The 22,412-nt window shown below is 44.9% G+C and overlaps 1 protein-coding gene across 4 annotated transcripts in view; it reads left to right on the forward strand.

Moving 5' to 3' along the window:
* Positions 1–22,412, forward strand: part of nbeal1 (neurobeachin-like 1) — a 93,918-nt gene that overhangs the window by 49,226 nt on the left and 22,280 nt on the right. For all 4 annotated transcript variants that reach the window (XM_037536372.1, XM_037536373.1, XM_037536374.1 and 1 more), the window contains 19 exons: positions 426–729; positions 914–999; positions 1,990–2,079; positions 2,732–2,900; positions 4,083–4,216; positions 5,387–5,546; positions 8,178–8,280; positions 8,658–8,814; positions 9,927–10,085; positions 10,920–11,079; positions 11,408–11,496; positions 13,536–14,123; positions 15,760–15,935; positions 17,130–17,418; positions 17,587–17,895; positions 18,505–18,654; positions 18,871–19,028; positions 19,466–19,590; positions 20,681–20,804. In XM_037536372.1, coding sequence (XP_037392269.1) covers positions 426–729; positions 914–999; positions 1,990–2,079; positions 2,732–2,900; positions 4,083–4,216; positions 5,387–5,546; positions 8,178–8,280; positions 8,658–8,814; positions 9,927–10,085; positions 10,920–11,079; positions 11,408–11,496; positions 13,536–14,123; positions 15,760–15,935; positions 17,130–17,418; positions 17,587–17,895; positions 18,505–18,654; positions 18,871–19,028; positions 19,466–19,590; positions 20,681–20,804 — 3,530 coding nt within the window. The remainder of the gene's footprint in view (positions 1–425; positions 730–913; positions 1,000–1,989; positions 2,080–2,731; positions 2,901–4,082; positions 4,217–5,386; positions 5,547–8,177; positions 8,281–8,657; positions 8,815–9,926; positions 10,086–10,919; positions 11,080–11,407; positions 11,497–13,535; positions 14,124–15,759; positions 15,936–17,129; positions 17,419–17,586; positions 17,896–18,504; positions 18,655–18,870; positions 19,029–19,465; positions 19,591–20,680; positions 20,805–22,412) is intronic.

The raw sequence follows: 22,412 nt of genomic DNA on the forward strand, positions 1-22,412 counted from the left end.
TCAGTGGTCTGGTGGTCAAAAACTAATCAGTGGTGACCAGGCCTGTCGTGCCGCCTGAGTTGTTGTGTTGGCAGAGACCAAAATTCCTGCTGTATGTCATGTGGATCTCTCTAATAAAGTGAGAGTATATTGATTTAATGTGCTGTTTCATGTTTCTCTCTCTCTCTCTCTCTCTCTCTCTCTCTCTCTCTCTCTCTCTCTCTCTCTCTTTCTTTCTTTCTTTCTTTCTTTCTTTCTTTCTTTCTTTCTTTCTTTCTTTCTTTCTTTCTTTCTTTCTTTCTTTCTTTCTTTCTTTCTTTCTTTCTTTCTTTCTCTCTCTCTTTCTTTCTCTCTCTCTCTCTTTCTTTCTTTCTCTTTCTCTCTCCCTCTCCCTCTCCCTCTCCCTCTCTCTCTCTCTCTCTCTTTCTCTCTCTCTCTCTGCGCAGCCCTTCACCTCCTGTTGTATCGGCTCTGCTGGTCATCGCACCACCACCCCGCCTCCTTCTCAAATTCCTGACCCTCCACTCTCTGATGCCCCTTCTGGCCGCTCCTCTCTGGGCAGTATCCTGTCCCCACAGACGTGGGGTGGCCTTCTGGGGGGGAAGCCGGAGTCCCTCACTAAGCTGATCTCTGCAGGGACGCAGGACAGCGAGTGGGGCAGCCCAACTTCACTTCAGGGCCAACTGGGCAGCGTGATGGTGTTCCACGACGCACTGCAGACCAGTCACGTCAAAGCTCTGTTCAGCGCAGGTATGGAGGCGGGGGGGATGGGAGGGAGAGGGGAGGGAGAGAAGAGAAACGGCAGTGGCAAGTAAAGAAAGATGGGTTTGGTGGAAGTAAAGGAGGGAAAATGGGAGAGGATGAAGGACGCGAAGGAGAGAAGTGAATTTTTGGAAAGAAAATGAAAAAATGAAAAGTTCTTTCTGTGTTTCAGGGCCGAATTGTATTTCCCCCTTTAAAAGCCAGGAGGCGGAGCTGGGAGAGCTTTCCTCTAAACTCCTCCTGCACTACTCTCCTAAGGTCAGTGGCACAATCTGTGGGCAGTCAAGCTTTAAGAATTCTTCAGGAAATTTTCATTATACGATATTTATTGTCTGATTAGTTGGAACAGACAAAGTAGCAGCACATTAAAACAGTATGAAAAGCTGTGAATACAGTACTTTATATCAACATTTCACATACATGTACTCCGCTAACTCCGTTTAATCAGGACTAATTATGCTTTGTAATCAAACAGGTTGATGATTTTCACAATATACTCAGAAAAGCTAACGGTCACATATTATGGCACAGTCACGGTGGCAGTAAATACGGTCAGATCGCTCGTCCCCAAATCAAACGCGCTCAGATGGGTTTGCTGTGTGATGCACGGCTGCGTTCGCCAATTCAGAAGAATAGATGCTGGCATGTTCCAATGTATTATGATTGATTATAGAAGTGTTATGTACTGTTACTGTCAGACCAAAACCTTTTTGTCTCCAAAATAGTGACTATAATAGTAAGTAAATCATTAATATGTATAGATACATATCCACTCGTCACTTTTATTGCGTCAATGTACGTTATTTGACATTTTAAAATTGAATATTAAATTCCAAAAATAAAATCCAAGAATATTGAATTCCAAAATAATCTTCTTCATTTCCATGTAGTTGAAATTTTAAAGTTCATTGAGTTGAATGATGTCCTAAAGTACTGTAATTAGAGCTGGGCGATGTGGCCGGGTCGTATTATAGCGAGACTTTAAGAAGGTTACATTCAGTTTTTTCCTTACTGATCTGCACTAAATCCAGTACAGCAGGACTAATTATGCTCAGTTTTTAATCATACATGCAGTTTCTACGTGTTTTTAAGTGCTGGTGATGTCCACAAGATGCTCAGAACCATGTTGTGACGTAAATAATGACGCTAGTCATAAATACTCTCTCATTGTTCAGCTCCACCTGTAATTAGATAAAGTAGTTATGACGTCAGGCCCCAGGCTTTAAAGTGTGTCCCCTCCCACTGCAGGCCTGCCGGAACCCCATCTGTTTGGACCTGTCACCCAACCTGCTGCATGGCCGCCTGACAGGGAATAAAGTGGTCAACTGGGACATTAAGGTAGAGTTGGGAAGAGTTTGTTCTGGGATCTAGAGCTAAACTGTTTGAGGAGAATGTGTGATTGTGTCTAATTGTGTGAACGTCTGCAGCCGTTTAAATGCAGTAAAATGCGCTAAGAAGACCTTCATGTCTGTTTTTTGGACCTGTGGCCTAAATGTAGCCGGACTTTACAAGCTCTGTCTTACAATGTTAAATTTCCCCACTTAAACTTGTTAAGACAAAATTGATTAGTGTGAGATTTAATAACAATTGCAGCTCTTGAGATTTAGAAAATTGCACTCTTTCAAATTCTGATTTTGATTAAATAAATTGATTTAATACAAACAATTTGAGCTTGACTAGAATCCTTACATAAACTCTGAAACCTCTCCAAAGGCTTTACGTTGTAACTGATTATCTATTTTCTCTCTCTCTCTGTCTCTCTCTCTCGCTCTCTGTCTCTTTCTCTTTCTCTCTCTCTCTCTCTCTCTCTCTCTCTCTCTCTCTCTCTCTGTCTCTCTCTCTCTGTCTCTCTCTCTCGCTCTCTGTCTTTCACTTTCTCTTTCACTTTCTCTCTCTCTCTCTCTCTCTCTCTCTCTCTCTCTCTCTCTCTTTCTCTCTCTCTCTCTCTCTCTCTCTCTCTCTCTCTCTCTCTCTCTCTCTCTCTCTCTAGGATATGATAAACTGTGTCGGAGGGCTTCCTGTACTGTTCCCCATCTTGGAGCAGTTGACCCTGCTGACCCCAGACCCTGCTGACACCTCAGGGTCGGAGTTCATCACCCCGGAGACGGCCACACCTGCTGATGGAGACTGGGTCATCCTGCCTTCCAACAGAGCCTCAGGTCCCCGCAGCTGCTGCTTTACCTGCTCTGTGTTTGTGTTTCTCTACTAGTGATGATTAGAGACACAGGCGCCTGTCCGACATATGCTACAGGGCAGCGCGGCCTCTGTCATAACCCAGACGACTGTCCGACATCTGCTACAGGGCAGCGCGGCCTCTGTCGTAACCCAGGCGCCTGTCCTACATCTGTTACAGGGCAGCGCAGTCTCTGTCGTAACCCAGACGACTGTCCGACATCTGCTACAGGGCGGCGCAGCCTGTGTCGTAACCCAGGCGCCTGTCCTACATCTGTTACAGGGCGGCGCAGTCTCTGTCGTAACCCAGACGCCTGTCCGACATCTGTTACAGGGCAGCGCAGCCTCTGTCGTAACCCAGGCGCCTGTCCTACATCTGATACAGGGCAGCGCAGCCTCTGTCGTAACCCAGACGACTGTCCGACATCTGCTACAGGGCAGCGCAGCCTGTGTCGTAACCCAGGCGCCTGTCCGACATCTGCTACAGGGCAGCGCAGCCTCTGTCGTAACCCAGACGACTGTCCGACATCTGCTACAGGGCAGCGCAGCCTCTGTCGTAACCCAGACGCCTGTCCGACATCTGTTACAGGGCGGCGCAGCCTCTGTCGTAACCCAGACGCCTGTCCGACATCTGCTACAGGGCAGCGCAGCCTCTGTCGTAACCCAGGCGTGCGCTGTCCGATTTTAGCTGTTTTAAGCCGGTTTGATCGGAGACTGAATTTCAAGATCGGGCCTAATTTCAGCTTCATCTGCCGTCATTTGGCGTGCACTGCGGAAGTGGAATTGATGACTGATTAACTGCCCAAACGAGCTCCGATTGAGCTCCATATCCGAAATTTTGGTCGCTGATCTCACCATCTGAGCAGCCGAAACCACACACAGTCACAACCACCGCTCCTGCACAGAGGCAGTAAAGTCCACATTTGTGGCACCAGCGTCCGTTTATGACGACTTTGTCACACAGTGATGTTCCAGGGTAGATGCTACCGAATCAGAATCGGGTCAGATTCATTCTTTTCCCTCCGATATCCGATCCAGCTTTACTGCTGACACCAGCCTGGTTACCAGTGTGCTTCTGTTTCTATCTCTGTGTGTGTTAGTGGTGGGCTCCTTGTGACTGTGTGGGTTTCAGAAGCCGTCTGTTATACCGTTATATGTGTATGTTTCAGAGGCCCGTTTGGAGAAGAACCTTGCAGCCACTTTCTTATTGGTGGTGAAGCACTTTCTGCAGAGACACACAGTGAACCAGGAAACTCTGCTGCACTGCCATGGAGCGGCTACGCTGGGGACGCTGCTGCAGAAGGTGGAAGATTTACCTCTACTATCAGATGTGTCTCTCTGTCTCTCTCTCTCTCTGTCTCTCTCTGTCTCTCTCTCTCGCTCCCTCTCGCTCCCTCTCTCTCTCTCTCTCTCTCTCTCTCTCTCTCTCTCTCTCTCTCTCTCTCTCTCTCTCTCTCTCTCTCTCTCTCTCTCTCTCTGTCTGTCTGTCTGTCTGCCTCTCTCTCTCTCTCTCTCTCTCTCTCTCTCTCTCTCTCTCTCTCTCTCTCTCTCTCTCTCTCTCACTGGTTTTCTCTCTCTGGTCTTATTCACACTGCATGTCTGTATCCAATGATCTGAAGTGGACTGTAGCACATGTTGGCGTCTCTCCCTCCTTATTTGTTAGACAAAAATGCCCCAAGTCTTTATTCACACACGTTTCCTGGGTTGCTAACACAACTTATAAACAGCTGGGAGGGGAGATGAAGACTGTGCGCAGCTTCTTTTACCTCTGCTGTGATGATTCAGTCCTTCATTGGTGCATAAGTGCTCCCTCTGCACTGTGCTCATCCTAGACCACCTCCAACGGTGACTTGCATGATCAAGTCGTAGACACACCGGACCGCCTTCTCGCCTGTACTTAGTCAAGATTCAGGATCGATTTATTTATATGGAACCAAGAGCCCATAAGCCTGTGGACAACACAGGGTAGGAAAACAATAAGACTAGCATTATGAATGAAGAATAAAGGTTCAGTCAATGTACTGGAGTTAATTTGGGCAAAAGAAATGCGTTTAGATTAACCAGTGATAACTGAGGTACTTTGTGATGAGTCTGTCTGAGTACTTTGTGATCTGATCAAGCAAGGAATTAGTATATATCAGTGTTGCAACCTGACCACATTTTTTTGTTTCTTTCGTTGTTGAAATTGTTCATTGTTCATGAGTGAATCTGTTAATTTATCTATGTATTGGTCTGTCCCTGACTTTCACTGAGCTTTCACTGCAGCTTCTAAACTGAAAGTAAGAAACCAGGTTAATTTGTGATGTCATGTTCACTGAACTTGAAATATTAATTTAACAAACCTGGTTATTTAATAAGTTTATTGACCTGCATGTCTGTCTTTCTGTGTCTGTATTTTCACTGATTATCTTTCATACCCGTCATGTATCTTTTGTACCTCTCTCTTCATGTGTGTGTGTGTGTGCATGTGTAGCTGCCTGCGTGGCAGGTGGACGTGAGTGTGTTAGTTGCGGTACAGTTGCTGATTGAGCAGGTGACGTTTGAGAAGAACCCGCAGCTCTTGCAGCAGCTTCACACACATCTGCTGTTCAACTTCAACATCTGGAACCAAGGAGACTTCCCCCTGCGCATTGGTCAGTGCACCTGTCTGCGTGTGTCTACGTGTGCGTGCGTGTGCGTGGCACACACTGGCACGGAAACAGGCAGCGTCGTCGGTCATTGCCTTGATTAAAGGGCTGTTCTGTTGTATTAACCGTAGTGAAGTTTATTAGATGAGCCCTCAGAGGGGTGGAGCTTATCCAGTAAACACAGGTTGACGTGCAGAACTTGCCCAGAAGTCATTGTGACCTCACGCATTTCATTTTTCAATCTCAAAAAATGTGAAAGCTGTCCATAAGCCAATTAGTAATGAAATACTTTAAAAATACTGTATATTTCCAAAACATAGCGTATAATCTGCTGTGTTCTGGATGAGTTTTAGATCAGAGTATTCCCTCTGTTACGCGTAACTGCTGGTATGTCTAAAACACAGATTAGCTCACTGAAAGCATCTCAGCCGAGGGCGAGTTCTGGTTAAATAATCCACTCCGTGCTGTCTCCTCCCAGTCTTGTACCGTGGGTGGACACTTAATAGACCTGTGAAGTCGTGTTGTCATTCTATAGTCAGCATTCTGCCCATATTAAGAACCGGTTTTCTTCATACAGACAAAAAGCACCTGGCTTAAGCTAAAGTGTCCCAGTGTCAGTACGTTTGGCTGTATAAATGAAGTCATTAAGGAGCCAAATTACATTACATGGCCAAACACAGATGGGCAACTATCAGGCCTTCATGAGTTTGTCAGCCGTCTCATTCCTAAAACATGGGGAATAAAGTGGAGTTGGCCATTCCTCTGCAGCTTTACAGCCTCCACTATTCAGGAAGGCTTTCCACAAATTTTTGGAGCGTGATGGTGGGAATTTTTTTTGCCCGTTCAGTCAAAAGAGCATTTGTGAGGTCAGACACTGATGTGGGTCGAGCGGGTCTGGCTCATTTCATCCCAGAGGTGTTCTGTGACATTGAAGTCAGGGCTCTGTGCAGTCCAGTGGAGTTCCTCCACACCGGACACATCAGACTATCTCTTTACAGACCTTACTTTGTGCACAGGGGCTCAGTCACACCGGAACAGGAAAGGGCCACATAGTTAGAATTCAGAGCCAATGAATTTGGAGGGGGCAGTCGTGGCCTGGAGGTTGTGACCAGAAGGTCACGGGTTTGATACCTTTGGCCAACAGTACGTGACTGAAGTGCCCTTGAGCAAGGCACCCAACCCCCAACTACTCCCTGGGCTCCGTGGATAGGGCTGCCCACCGCTCCAGGCAAGTGTGCTCACTGCCCCCTAGTGTGTGTGTTCACTAATGTGCGTGTCTGTGGGTGTTTCACTGCACGGATGGGTTAAATGCAGAGGTCTGATTCCTCTGTGTGCAAAACACAGTGGGCTGATGGTCCTGAATTCTAATTTTAATTCAATTCTAATTTTAAGTTTAAAACCATATAAATGCCAAAAAAATTCTTTATATGCTTTAGCGTGACCCGGACCCCTCAGCCCCAGCCCCTTATCCCTCCTCCACCAACCTTTGCTGTGATCTGCGTGATGAGCGTGATCCATCACTCCAGAGGACACATTTCCACTGCTCCAGAGCCAAGTGGTGATCTTAGGCTTGTGTGCAGCTGCTCGGCTGTGGAATCACATTTCATTAAACTCCTGATGAACAATTATTGTGCTGATGTTGCTTCCAGGGCCACTCTGTAGTGAGTGATTCAGCAGAGGCCTACAGCCCCGCTTTATAAGTTTGCCTGGTCTACGGCTTCGTGGCTGAGCTGATTTTGCTCCTAGATGTTTCCATTTCACAATACCAGCACTTACAGTTGGCAGGGGCAGGTCTAGCAGGACAGAAATTCACACACTGACTTGTGCCAGAGGTGGCATCTAGTGACAGAGCCACATTTACAGTTACTGGGCTCCCATTCTACCAGCACTTGAAGGATATTGTAAGGTTGTGTGCTTGATTTTATACACCTATTAGCAATGGGTGTGGCTGAGACACCTGGACTTAATAATAAAGAGAGGTCCAGCGACACCTGGGGGTGGGGGGTGGGGATGTACGTAGGACGGATCTACATTTTGGACCTTTTGTTCACTGCAGGATGTGACTGGTGAACAGCAGCATAATGCTGAATGCAGAGTGATGCACGGCTTTAGAGGTCCTCTGAGTGAAAGTTGTGTGGTTTTGTTCATTTAAATTAATGTTAATTAAAGTTTTTTTCCATAACACGTGGTTCAAGATGGACTTGTGTTATTTTTTGCCTGTAATCATTTATGTTTATCACACTGTGTGATTTCCTGGACTCATTAAAGCACAAACAGAAGTTCTGAAATGGGTCAGGATGCACACGTCACACAGAAAACGTGATGATTGGTTAGAGGGCATATTTTCATATTTGTGTTGTAATAGTTTATATTGTGATAGTTGTTGATAAGCAGTGTATTGTGTGTAGTGAGTGTGCCTGCATGCGTTGTGTTTCACTGCTGTGTTATACACTAATTATTATTATTATTATTATTATTATTTTGCGTTTTGGAGTGGTTTGTGAATTCTGTGGGTGCGTTTGTAGTTACGCTGTGCATGTTTTTAACGACAGTGAGTTCAAAGCGTGTGCGTTTGTGTGTGTGTGTAGTCAGTACATGTTCAGTTCTCCCGTGTTAAAAGTGGTGTTTGTGGTGAAGGTCACATCCAGTACATGTCCACCGTCATCAAAGACAGCAGGAAGCAGTTCAGGAAGAAATACGGAGTCCAGTTCCTGCTGGATACAATCCGCCTTTACTATGGGTAAGACTACATTTCCCACAATCCTTCACTCCTCACACTCTCATGGTGTCAGATTTAATTTTGCCGTCACTGCAGGTTTTCCGCAGTTTCTGAGTCAATGTTAACAGAATATACTCCAGTGGAAAATCTAATGTACACAATTTTCTCTTGCCTCTAATGTAGCTAATCAGCCCAGACAGGTTTAGTTTCTTTAGTTTTGTGCTGGAGCTTCGAGCCGAGTGCCGCTCTTGCTCACGCCGCCGGTTAGTTTGGTTCAGACTCTTTCCTGAGGTGAGGGGATCATTGTGGAACTTAGATTTTTCACCAAACTTTTGCTTTAATAACTGTTTTCTCTTTTTTCTCTCGTCTCTTCTACTGTACCCCCATCCCTCCTTCAGCAGCGGGAACAGAGAGGTGGATCTGAGTGAGGACGACATTCGCACCATTAGAGCGTCTCTTTGTGGCCTTCTGAAGTATTACATCAGCAAAGGCACGACCCAGGAGGAGATCCAGAGCATTCTGGGATACATCGCTGCTATTGGAGATGATGAGCAGGTGGGGATAGAGCACAATCACACACCCACACACACACACACACACACAGTGGTAGGTAAATGGAAAACAAAAGGGGGTGAATAAATTACTAAGAAATAAAAGGATGGTGAAATTCATCTGAAAGGAGAAAGACACTAAAATATAGATCCTGGAAGGACGAGACTAGTTAAGTCCAGTTTTTAGCGAGGGCTTTTTAGAAGTTCACTAAACAGGGCAAACTCTTTTTTTTGTGTGTTTTTTTTTGTGGGCAGTTTGAAGCCAAAGTGGAACTGTTAGCCTCTAGTTACTCGGAGGAAAAAACTGCAGCTCTCTTGGTTAAAGGATTAATAAATAGCAGTCCTCTAAATAATAAAGGGAAATATGATCATAGAGGGTCATATGATAGCCTGGCTTTGCTGGTCAGCATGCTTTTACTGGGCAGGCTTTGTTGTCGGGGTAAGAACATTTTGTTGAAGGAGCAGCTTTTGCTCTCAGGAATTTAAACACAAAAAGAGACACTTTAAAATCGTTTACATTGATCTATTAGGTTTAGAAGTACATTCATCTTAAACATTCATATTGATTTATTTACATGTATAACAGCTTTACAAGCATTTTTAATCGTGTTTAAGTGGGTGAGTGAGTGAGAGTGTGTCTGTCTGTCTGTGTCCTGAGTTAAATCACTACCCTTGATGGTTTGATCCACTCATTAGCAGTTGTCCTAACTGTAACTGAGTCCTCTCTCACTCTAAGCTGATTTACTGGCCAGCCAATTAATCCAGTCTGTTTTCCCTGTAGCCCCGCCCCCAGTCTCTCCACAGTGGGCGTGTGGTATAGTGTATTTCGTGGCTCTACCAGTAAAAATGTGGACACGCTTGTTTAAATGCATGTCTCACTCTAAAATATCATTTGGATTTGTTTTTGATCAGTATATAATTTCATGTTTGTTCATGTTTCTTCAGTAACATATTAAAACGTGGTGAATACTGAAACTACTAAAAGCCTTCAGTGGTCATGTGTGTCCATATTTCTGACTCCTGCTGTGTTTGATGCTGTGTTTTGTGTTTTGCGGATGAGTTTTCTCTGCGCTGTGGTTTTGCTGTATGTTGACCGTCATGCTCTCTGTGTAATAGCTGTGTGGTATGTTGGAGCTGTTGCTGACGCTGCTCCAGACGAGTGCTGCGCGGGACCAGCTCTTCCTCCTGCTGTTTGAGCCTGGAGCAGCCGACTCCTGCTACGCCCTTCTGCTCAACCACAAACACTCTGACCGCCTCCGCGAGCTCGTCTTCAAGGTCAGACACTCTAAACCCTTCATCTCTCAGCTTTCGGGAAAGCCTAGAGGACAGTAACTCGGTATTCTCCACCAAAACGCTGCCCCAGAATTTTCCGCTCATGATTTTGATGGTTACTATACGAGCGCGTACGTCATGGTGTCAGAATAACTGAAGAATACTGTACTACACTTACATCTGTTCATTCCATTTTTAAGTGCTTTTTGATTTTGCATAATTTCTTTTGCAAAAAAATGGACCCCCGGTGGTGGTGGGTCATTCTCAGTACTGCTGTAACACTGACGTAGTTGTGGTGGTGGTGGTGTGTTAGTGTGTGTTGTGCTGGTCTGAGAATAGTTCACCAATCAAAAATATCCAGCCAGCAGCGTCCTGTGACCACTGATGAAGGACTAGAGGATGACCAACACAAACTGTGCAGCAGCAGATGAGCTGTCGTCTCTGACTTTACATCTACAAGGTGGACCGACAACGTAGGAGTGTCTAATAGAGTGGACAGTGAGTGGACACAGTGTTTAAAAACTCCAGCAGCACTGCTGCGTCTGATCCACTCCACACCAGCACAACACACACTAACACACCACCACCACATCAGTGTTACTGCAGTGCTGAGAATGACCCACCACCCAAATAGCACCTGCTCTGTGAGGGTCCATGGGGGTCCTGACCACTGAAGAACAGGGTAACAGAGTATCAGAGAAACAGATGGGACTGCAGTCTGAGGAGTGAAACTATACGGTACACAGACCTGAAAACATCAACAGATTTGTAGATGTGTAGATGCAAAGAGGTGGAGTTAATGAAGTGGCCAGTGTATATATGTCTGTGTGTATGCAGGTGTTTGAGCGGATGCTGAAGTGTGACCGTGTGTATGAGAAGAGTAAGCAGCGGTTGAGGCTGAGGGAGGTGGGATACTCTGGCCTTACGCTCCTCTTCTCCGACCTCCAGCTCACCCCCAGTCTCGTCAAGTGCCTCATTAACCAAGTGCTGCACACAGGTCAGTCTGCCACTGCGTCTGATCCAGCAGCTGCACGCTGTGTACCTTACTGACAAAGACACACCGGCCAGCAAGTGCGAAGGCTGCCTGTACTAGTGAGCTGATTCTTGCTCAACCATCAGTCAAATCAAATCATCAAATCAAATTTATTTGTAGCGCTTTTTACAATGGATGTTGTCACAAAGCAGCTGCACAGAATTCCAGAAAATAGAGTTTTAACAAGAATGTAAAAATGTAAAAGCTTAAACTTTAAAACAGTAACAGCAGCAACACTTAACATAATTAAGCCTGCTTCTAAATTAATTGGGCCTGACCTTATGACCCTCAGACACTGTGGTGAACTATAAGGACCTGATGGCTCTCGTGCAGCTGACCCATCGGGCCGGGCCCAGCGTCCGCCTGCTCGTCTGTAAGAGGGTAAGAGAGTCTTATATTTTCAGTATTGTGCATGATATATATTTACATAGAGCCACATACACCTACAAATACAGACGTTCACTCCCGGTCGCACAGAACTACAGAGAAACTTGCATTTAAATGTGCCCACAAGCTTTTTATGCTATTTAAACTTTAAATTTACTATATTATATTATATTATAATACATATAGTTTCAGTCCTAAAATCCAGTCTGAAATACTCAGTATACACACACCTATCACCCCCTCAGTACAGTCGGATACACTATTACTGCTTAAATCTCCTTGTAGTCCTTGACTGTAATGCTGTTCACATGGGCCACTGAGTGTATTAGTTTAAATGAACAGATTGGCGTCTTTTCTTAATTACAACTAGGCTGATCAGCTGAACAGCAGACTTAAAGCTAATAGACTGAACAGCTCCTCCAGTAATATCCCTGGCTTTATACAGGTTTCACCCTGAATGTCTGTGTTTTAGGTCGATCTGCCTTAAGTAGCATTAAACTCCGAGCTCCCTCTTTCCTATGGAGTGTGTGTAAGTTAGGAAGCCCTGACGCTTGTGCCCAGATTTGTCCAGTATGGACCGGTACATGTGACTGAATCCCACATGGCTGTTTGTTAGATATTTATGAACTGTTTGGGTTCAGGAGACTGGAAGTCAGTAGAGGCGCTCATGGAAATAAGCAAAGGCCTTTGCATTAAATGGTGCGATTTTATTATACGTTCATTATTATCTGGCGGAGTTAAAGCGACGATATGATCGCTGTATACAGTGACTGCTTCTCTTTCAGCAGACTTTGATTGCTGGGTGACAGATATACTATAAAGGATCTCTTACTGGAATCATTTTTTGCAATTATTACTAATTACTTCAATAATTTTTAAACAATTGTGTATTTTGTTATATCTTATGCTACCATCCAATATCAGCTAATCAGTTCTTCGTTAATTAAGTCAAGTACCAAACTTCTAACCAAGATACCAGTAAGCTGTATAAAATAAAAGAATGATAAATTTGACTATGTTTACTTGGATTTATTGTAATATTTTATGTTAATGGTTTGAAGATGAATAGTTTTAAAATATCTTTTTTGGTTTATTAGGACTTTGTTCCTTCCTGTGTATTTATTAGTAATAGTATAGGTAATTAATATGTTATGAGTAAACTGCATAATGACTTTAGGGATATGAGAAATGATGCTTCATGAAACACAGCACATCACGATGTTTGGTTTCCTGAGATTTGATAAGACAAAGAACCAATAAAAGAATAAAGTGCAGATTAAAAAAATACTAATAAAAACTTTAAATAGTGTTTTTCATGTAACATTTCACAGACTGCACTGCTCCAGCTCAGACCCGCCAGCCTTCACGCGTTTTGTGTAGCAGGTACACGTTTTGCCATCAACGCTGACACGACTGGTCACTGTGAGGCTATGGCTGAGTTTAATTGTGCACGTGCAGGACTCACATCTAACAGCTAGAGGCAGCGGCGCCCAGCCGTCTGAAAAATTGCCCGGCCATGACGAATGCATAAGGACAGTAATTTCGGCAGCAACACGGAACGCTTTTATTCCTCGCGTTCCCCATCCATGCTTCCTCTGTCTGGTTCCACACGGGAGGCGGTGCCTTTAACTCCTTTGCGAAGTCAAATTAAACAGAACCGGTTCTGTTCTTTAAGTACTGACGATTTCCACAGCGTACTAGAAGAAGCGCATTGTGACGTAATTAAACATACGAGGAGCAGATAGAAATGGTTTAAAGCTACTTTAAATCTTTTAAGTCCTTTGTCTGTAAAATCTGTAAATTGCCTTTTAAGAATATCTCTTGTTAAACGATGTCTAAATATTTATACAGCAGGTCTTAAATCGTAGTAATCAATAAACTACGATGGTGTTTTTTCTTCCTTTATAGTTACTGTTTCTGAAATACAAAGCTTTTTAGGTCAGCAGTGATTCAGAATTATATATAGACATTATGTAGTTATATTTAAGTGTGTGTGTGTGTGTGTGTGTGTGTGTGTGTGTGTGTGTGTGTAGCTGTACTCTCTGCTCCAGTCTCAATCAGATGCTGCGCTGCAAATTTCCCGTCAGCTGTGCTGGCAGGACTCTCTCATGCGCTTGTTGGTCCGGAGTCCCGGGGCCGAGGGGAGCACGGGTTCGTTCCGGGCCGATTCGGGCAGCCTGGGCAGTCTGGAGCTCGGCCGCAGCGGCGGGGGAAACAGGCTGGAGCCTCCGCTAGACCGGAGGACGCTACCGAGCACCGAGGGGAGGCTGAATGATGAGAGAGACAGCGTTTCAGATAGCAGGTCTATAGACAGCCTGGACAACGGAGACATGCTGTCCCTCACTGAGACACCAGGGGACGCTCCCTTTAATTATTATGTAAATAAATCCCCCAAGACTGGGAAAGCAGGGGGCTTGAGTTTGGACCTGTCCCAGGTGCACCTGTTCGATCAGGGGGACAGTGGGAGTCAGACCCCCGGGAGCATGCCCAGTACGCCTTCACCGCTGGAGAACGCCAAGCCTTTCCCTGGAGCCGCGGCCGAGCGAGAAACCTCTTTGCCTGATGACAGCTTCCTGTTCAGTGACAACGTCTCCCTGGGAGAGTCGTTTAACAGCGCCGAGGTGAGGCAGCAGTTCGCAGGTGTGCGCTTCAGTCAGCCGCCCTGCTGAGTCTTATATTTCAGTCCATGCGTTGGCGTAACGGGTCAGACCCGTCCCACAGCTTCTGGACGGGGTCCCCTGAAGTAAATGTTCACTGCTAATTCAGCTTTTTAAACGAGCAGCTTTTAATCACTGCACTGGAAACCACAGTAGAAATCTGTGCCATTCATTAGTAGGACAACATAATAATTCATTAATAGCAATAAATTAGTTGAGGATTAACAGATCATTTACAGGACTAACGCAGAAGTATTAGTTCTCATGCTACTTCTTTACGTTAGTAAACACACTTATCCGTTCATTAACAGTGTAATAAGCAGCATTTAGCACACAGTTAATGAGTAAATAAGCGACTCTGACAAATCAGGTAACAGTGTACTCAATTACTAATTACTAAGTACATAATCAGTGCTGAATGAACAGTTAACTCATATGTAAATTAGCGATTAAATATTACTTATTACTGTATAGTTATTAAGCCGTTTGAAACCCTGAGTGTGAAGTGTTAGTGTGATTAGACCAGGTTGCCCTGTCTTTTGTAAACAGTACGTACCCTGCATATCCAGATGCTGTGAAACTAAAGTTATTCATCAGATGCACCACCTAGGGCACCACCTGGTGTATGGAAATGGTAACTGTTCCCAGGTCAGGCCGTTCCTGCTAGTACCGGATTGTGGAACAGAACAGCTCCTTGGTGATGTCAGTGGGAAGTTTGGTGTGTCGTATGTTTTGTCCTTTGCAGTGGGGTTAAAGTTGAAATTCCACCGTCTGCATTCTTCTAACTCTGCAAAACTCAGGCGTTAAGATGCTGATTTATTTAGAGAAACTTTCAGATGTCTTTACAGTGGTGATTGTAAGAACCAGTGTTTTCAGTGGCCACAAAGCAAATGTACCTTTTTATATTTACAGTTCAAAACCTCCAGTGAATCTACACGAGTCTTCTGAGTGTTGAAATGCGATGTTGATGATGATACAGTGGTGGGAAATCTGGAAAAATGCGGTTTTCTGTTTTGCCCCTACAGTGCTCTGCTTGTACCCCTCCACCATGATAAATACATTTTAGACCCAAATATTATTTCAAAACTACTGTAAAACTATGCCTCAGGCATCTGGCAGCATATTTATAACCATTTTATATTTATTATCACAGCCAATGCTTCTTACTGTATTCGCAAGAATTTAAACGTGTACATTTTAAATTATTAAAGTGTTTATTCTTTTAAATAATGGTCGCAACTGCAATAACTGCAGTTTCCCTCTGGGATCAATAAAGTGTTCTGATGATGATGATGATGATGATGATGATGATGATTACGTTCTGTAAGGAAGCTTTTAGAGAGGGTAAACTCTTCAGGCGTCTGGTTCCTCTCAGCGCCACTGTGAGCGATTCTGACTCAGTAACTTTCTCTACAGTAGAGCATTTCTTATCAAACCATTTTGAATGACACTGTTTACATCTTTAACATGTAATTATGCAGAAGTGATGAGAAGTCCATGAAATGCCCTTCGAGTTCCGTTCAGTGCCTGTAAACTGGTCGTCTTTCAGAGTGAAGTGACTGCTGTTGTGATTTGAGTGCTTGTGTTCCTGTTCCTGCAGCGTGCGGAGGACGAGCTGTGGCGGATACTGTTAGAGATCGTGCTGTGTGTGATGTGGCGCGGTGTCGGGGGTTCAGACGATAACGCCTGGCTGGAGAGAGGACAGGTGTTCTCTGCTCTGACCAAACTGGGCACTGCCAACGAACTGCTGCTGCCTGTTGACCACATCAAGCTTAGGTATGAGGGAGATGGAGAGGGAATTAATAGGGTAAATATTAACACCAACTTACTGTACGACCTTCTGTCACCCTGTAGAAATGGACAGTATTTCATACCATGTCAAAAACCACATAAGCGAGTATATTTGAGATTATTTAACAACTAGACATGGTTTATTGCAGGGGTGTGACCGTTTAGGCGTGAAGCTTGCACAGTGGCACTTGGCGGGGAATAAACTTCGCCAGATTTACTTTCACTACTTCAGTTTCGTACCTCCAGTGCAAAAGTAAAGAAGCAAACTTCAGACACCAAATATGATGTCCATGCGCTGCTGGCTGCGGATCACCCTGTAAACTCTGAAATAACCAATTAAAAGTCAGAGTTGGGTCATAGTTTGCTGGAGTTTTTTGTATTAACACCACACAGAGGCTCAAAGAGAAGGTCTAGCTTGATGTTTAGGTCTCAAATGCAAAATCATCATTATACTGATGAAGATATGATGTCAGTAGTAGGTCATTCACTTACAGTCTTTGGACAATGTCGCGTTTTCTTTGACTACTCTTTTAACACAGTCATCAGATTCACCCGCTCGTGGAAAGGGCTCCCAAGCACAGTCTAAATTACAAAATATTTTTCTGCACATTGCAGTTATACATTCCCACCAGAGAGGTCTCCAAATCCCCAAATCTTATATAGTGCAGTTCTCCAAGAATAACGTAATGTCTCAGTGCTGTTGAGGTATTTATACTGATATGTAAAGAACATGACCTCAGACAGACAAGTGTTTCTCAGGCCTTTGTTTAGTTTGTATCACACACACATGCACAGATCACCCATGAGCAGCGTTTCATCAGTAAACTGACTGATTTGAAGTGCGCTCAGTTAGTGAAGTATTAAAGGAGGCATTGTGCATATTTTATACAGTGATGCACAACATGGTAGAACAGAAATCTAAGAGTATACACGCTGATACATTCAGCTGTGGCCAACGTAGACCTGCTCTCACCACTCTGCCAGCAAACTTTAAGAAAGGGCCCTCGGCTGACCGGCAGCAGGATCCTCCTCTGTCTGTCAAGGTTAAATGAATGAGAGGTAGAGACTAAGAGAGACGAGGAAGAGGAGGTTGTGTTCTCATGTGTATTAACACACTGATGATTTCTCTGATATGTTTTCTTTCCATGCCTGCTGACCTTTTTTCCCCACCCCCCACAGTCTGTTAGAACGAATGGTGGAGTGGGCAGTAAATGATAACCGGGAGTCCACAGCGGTCACTCTGCCCCAGCACACAGAGAATGCGGTGCGTTTGCTGCACGTGGTGCAGGATTTCCTGCAGGCTGAGGGTTTGGTGAACCCGGCGCTGTGGACGGAGAAGGTTCTTGAAGAAACGGTCACTCTGATGGATGGTCTGATGGTGTGGTACACATCCGGGTCGCAGTGGCTGCAGCTGTCTCAGGTCGGACTCAGGCTGCTGCTCGGATTCATGGCGCAGCCCGACCCTCAGGTCAGTTAGATCTGCTCAACCCTCACTTAGCTGTTACAGGGTTTGTTAGGGTTTGCAGTTCTGTTTATGTAATAGATCATGAAACTGATTTGCTGTGTGTGTGTGTGTGTGTGTGTGTGTGTGTGTGTGTGTGTGTGTGTGTGTGTGTTTTATCCCACCCTTTCCCAGGTGTGTGCCATGGCGACGGCTAAGCTGAATGGGATTCTGCAGACGAAGAGCATAGACTCTCAGGATGAAGCGTGTTTCCTGCTGGGCCGAGTGGAGGGCATCCTCAGGCGCTCTGTCAGCGAACAGAAAGAGGAAACCTACTCGTTCCTCGTCCCTCTGCTGCGGACGCTTCTCTCTAAAGTGCATAAACTCCTCTACATGGAGCTCCACCTGCCCTCACTGCCTGACACCAACGGCAGCCCATCTTTCTTCGAGGATTTTCAGCTCTACTGCAACTCCCCCGAGTGGAGGGTCTACCTCGATAAATACGTGAGTGTGCGGAGTCAGGAGGGTTCCGGGACTGTCACTCTCATTTTGCTGAAGTATTTGTGTTTTTCTGAGCAGTTTCTGTTATAGATTTGCACCTAAAATGCTTTTGTACTCGTCTGAGTTTTCAATCCTCGGTAAACACAAGCTCAGCGACACTGTTGGGAAAAACAGCCCCAGACTCTGCTTTACAGCACTCTTGGTCTGCTTGGAATTCTACTCCGGATTTTCTCCACCCAAAGCGCCTGCCATCAGTCTGATGCTGTGTTTAAAGTGTTTTTTTCTGAAACGTATTGGATTTTTTATTTTTTATTTTAATGAAGTAACCTAAATAACTTTATTAATGCTAACTGAAGGTAAAACGGATTAGTGTCCAGATATTTTGGGGGCCACTATATATAAATATGATTTAAAAAAATGACAGTAGTGTAATAATTTCTCATATATAATACACAGTATTTCTGAGATCAGTGTTGTGCAGAGTCCAAACCTACTTCAAATAAAGTGTCACTGATTTAGTGTTCTCTGAATACTGTGCTGTAACCTGTTGAATGCTGGAGTGCGCCACCTGTGTGCTGGTTTGTAACGCAACTGCTGGTTTTTCCCCCTCAGATAATTCCGTACATGAAGCAATATGAGATCGAGACGTTCAGTCAGGGACACGAGACCATGGCTTTGTTCTGGAAGGACTGTTATGAAGCCTTCATGATTAACCTGCATCGCAGAGAAAGAGAGAGGGGGGAGAGCAAGATCCGCTTTCAGGTAACACGCGCACACACACACTCGCACACACTCACACACACACACACACACACTCACTCGCTCTCACACTCGCTCACACACACACACACACACACACACACACACACACACACACACACTCGCGCGCACACACACACTCGCTCACACACACACACACACTCGCACACTCTCAGTTTCCGTGGGCGAAGTAATTTATGTGAAACGCTTATTAAACAGGAGCAGTTTGTGGAGCCGTTTTCCCGCCGCGGCCGACAGGAAAACCTGCGGTATAACAGCATGCTGAAACAGATGCACACACAGAACAGCGCCATCCTCAGGCAGTGGAAGGCAGCCCGCAGGGGGCTCATGTGTGAGAGAGGACCATGGGTGGACAAGTGAGTCTTTATCCTGCTGTTTTATGTGATTAACAGGATGTTTATAGTAAAAATGTTCATCAGAAAATCAGCGCTTTAACCTGCAGTAAAAGGAAAAACTCGCCGATATGGTTAGAAGATAGAAAATGTAAAGCTCTCAGAAATGGCTTGGGCTTTGGCTTGGTTTGATTCATTCATTCATTCGTTCATGAATTCATTTTCTAAAGTTACTGGAAAAGGAATAGATTTTTATGTAAAATATAAGCCATAAATAAAAACAATACAAACTCTGGTATAAAATCAATAATAACTCCAAGATACAACACTATAAATAAATAGTGTCTTTTATTTTGTGTTTATAGTGCGGTGTACTGTGTAGTGTACTACGCTGTAAATAAATGGATTTTAATGTGTAAAGTTTGTGTGATGTGTGTATTTGTGTGTTTGTATATATTTAGGCAGCAGAAGGAAATGAACTGGAAGTTGTCTAGTGCTGAGAATTACTCTCGTATGCGTCTGAAGCTGGTGAGGAACTATAACTTTGACCCTCACAGAGAAGCCAGCGCTCTGCGGGACAACCTTGGTAAGGTTTTGCATACACCTGTACACCTGTACTCTCCTCACATAAACAGACACTGTAGATACCAACCCAGATCCAAAAGAGTGGCAACAGATCGACTAATGCAGAGAGAAACGGTGATTTGCGAATCCTTTTCGACCTGTTGCTGAACGAAGCAGGACGTCTGTAAAAAGACGTTGTCTAGATGGCAGCATTTGTTGCTCCAAAATGTGTACGTACCCCTCAAGTTATCCATGCCTTCGGCAGTAACACGGCCCCCATACCAGGACAGACTTCCAGCTGGCTTTTTTACGTTGGTAACGGTCAGGATGGTCCTTTTCCTCACAACCTCTCTCGTTTCCAAAAACAATTTAAAAAAGAAGGATCGTCAGACCACGGCATGTTCCCATAATTCACAAGTTTGTGAATTACCCTTTTATGCATAATCATGATAGCATCACCTGTTTACCTGTCTTACATTGCCTCTGTTCCAATGTTTATACAATGAGAAATTTGGAATTAGTGTATATTTACAAATATCAGTGAAGTTGATACTATAAAATATCTCTTATTTTCAATTAAATACAGGTAAAAGACAGTTTTAGACAGAATTAGATGGCATTTAGTGCTGTTAAGTTTCTTTTTACCTGTCCTGACTTTTTTTAATCGATTTGTTCCAGTGCCTGATGTATCGGCGCAACACACTACCATGTTATGTTATACATCATTGTCCCTGCAACGAACAAACCGTCAGTTCTGGGGTTTGAACCCACAGCTTTCTGCTGTCCTGTGTTAGAACCACTGCAGTGCTGAGACCCAGATAACATCTGATTGGTGGAGGTGCTGTGGTGGTCACTTTCCAGTGGTAGAGGATTGTGGATCTGTCTCTCTCTGTATAGTCAGTAACTATATACAACCAGTAAACCTATAAAATTAACCTATAGTGACTCCAAAAAGTACTTGGACATTTTTGTCATACTTAAAATGTATTTAGTTCAGTGTCAGACCAAGAGATATTTGTAAATTGCGCTTCTTGTAAACTAGAATCTGTCTATTAAACTGTAGTTTTTAAATTGTTTTATTTTTTAATATTTTAAAATTCCTCTGTGTGCAGGTGTGCAGCACCAACAGATAAACGCTGAGTCTTTGCTGTTGGAGGCGGTGAAGCAGGTGAAGGTCAGTGATCTGGAGGAGGAAATACTGGATCTACCAGAAGAGGAACAGAGCGGGAGCACGCAGTGAGTAACACGCACCTGGCCTGGAAATGTCCACTTTATCCCAGTGTGGTCACTTATAACGGACTGACTGAGGCCAGAATCAGTCGTTGAACGCTGGAAGCACAGTACTTTAGTCTGAGCCAGCCCCGCCTCAGGCATTACAGTACATTACAGAATTACAGTGGAATAATCAGATCTGCTCAAATGTACTTACTTAAGGAGTGACTGGGCTGCATTCCTCCAGCCTGGCACTGGAAAAATTCACACTCAGTCAGTCTTTTAGTTCAAGACCCACCTGCAGCAACAAGCTCACAGAATCCACCTGAAGCTGTGGTCAGGGTCGGAGTGGCCCTGAGTTAAGGTGGATGTGGGAGAGTCGGAGTGGTCCTGATTTTAGGTGGATGTGGGAGAGTCGGAGTGGTCCTGATTTGAGGTGGATGCGGGAGAGTCGGAGTGGTCCTGAGTTAAGGTGGATGTGGGAGAGTCGGAGTGGTCCTGAGTTAAGGTGGATGCGGGAGAGTCGGAGTGGTCCTGATTTGAGGTGGATGCGGGAGAGTCGGAGTGGTCCTGAGTTAAGGTGGATGTGGGAGAGTCGGAGTGGTCCTGAGTTAAGGTGGATGCGGGAGAGTCGGAGTGGTCCTGATTTGAGGTGGATGCGGGAGAGTCTGAGTGGTCCTGAGTTAAGGTGGATGTGGGAGAGTCAGAGTGGTCCTGAGTTAAGGTGGATACGGGAGAGTCGGAGTGGTCCTGATTTGAGGTGGATGCGGGAGAGTCGGAGTGGTCCTGATTTGAGGTGGATGCGGGAGAGTCGGAGTGGTCCTGAGTTAAGGTGGATGCAGGAGTGTCGGAGTGGTCCTGAGTTGAGGTGGATGCAGGAGAGTCGGAGTGGTCCTGATTTGAGGTGGATGCAGGAGAGTCGGAGTGGTCCTGATTTGAGGTGGATGCGGGAGAGTCGGAGTGGTCCTGATTTGAGGTGGATGCGGGAGAGTCGGAGTGGTCCTGATTTGAGGTGGATGCGGGAGAGTCGGAGTGGTCCTGATTTGAGGTGGATGCGGGAGAGTCGGAGTGGTCCTGATTTGAGGTGGATGCGGGAGAGTCGGAGTGGTCCTGATTTGAGGTGGATGCGGGAGAGTCGGAGTGGTCCTGAGTTAAGGTGAATGCGGGAGAGTCGGAGTGGTCCTGATTTGAGGTGGATGCGGGAGAGTCTGAGTGGTCCTGAGTTAAGGTGGATGTGGAGGGAACGTGTAACACTAGCTGGTTTGTGTTCTGTAGACTGATAAATGATGGTATGCGGTCTCTGTGTCGTACAGCACAGCTGCCTCTTTTCTTTTTCTGCCAGCTGCCGCTCCGCAAAGTGAAAATTACCACTACTGGAAACTTTTTTCTCATTCTCACGTTCTTTCCTGTTGGAGAGACCTGGGTTTTGCCAGCCACTCGTCAGAATTATTTTTGTGTTTTGAATGTTTTGGAATTTTTTTATAAATTGTCTTTTTCATAAAATGGCCAATTAGTGCGTCTACAAGCTGCTTAATAATGTTCTTGTAATAATGCACATTGAGCCCCAGGTTAAGAACCCCTGTTTTACACTTGTGTTCAACCTTATTCTCTCTCACTGTCCCCCCATCCCTG

Source organism: Pygocentrus nattereri, chromosome 30 (assembly GCF_015220715.1).
Source record: "Pygocentrus nattereri isolate fPygNat1 chromosome 30, fPygNat1.pri, whole genome shotgun sequence".
NCBI lineage: Eukaryota > Metazoa > Chordata > Actinopteri > Characiformes > Serrasalmidae > Pygocentrus > Pygocentrus nattereri.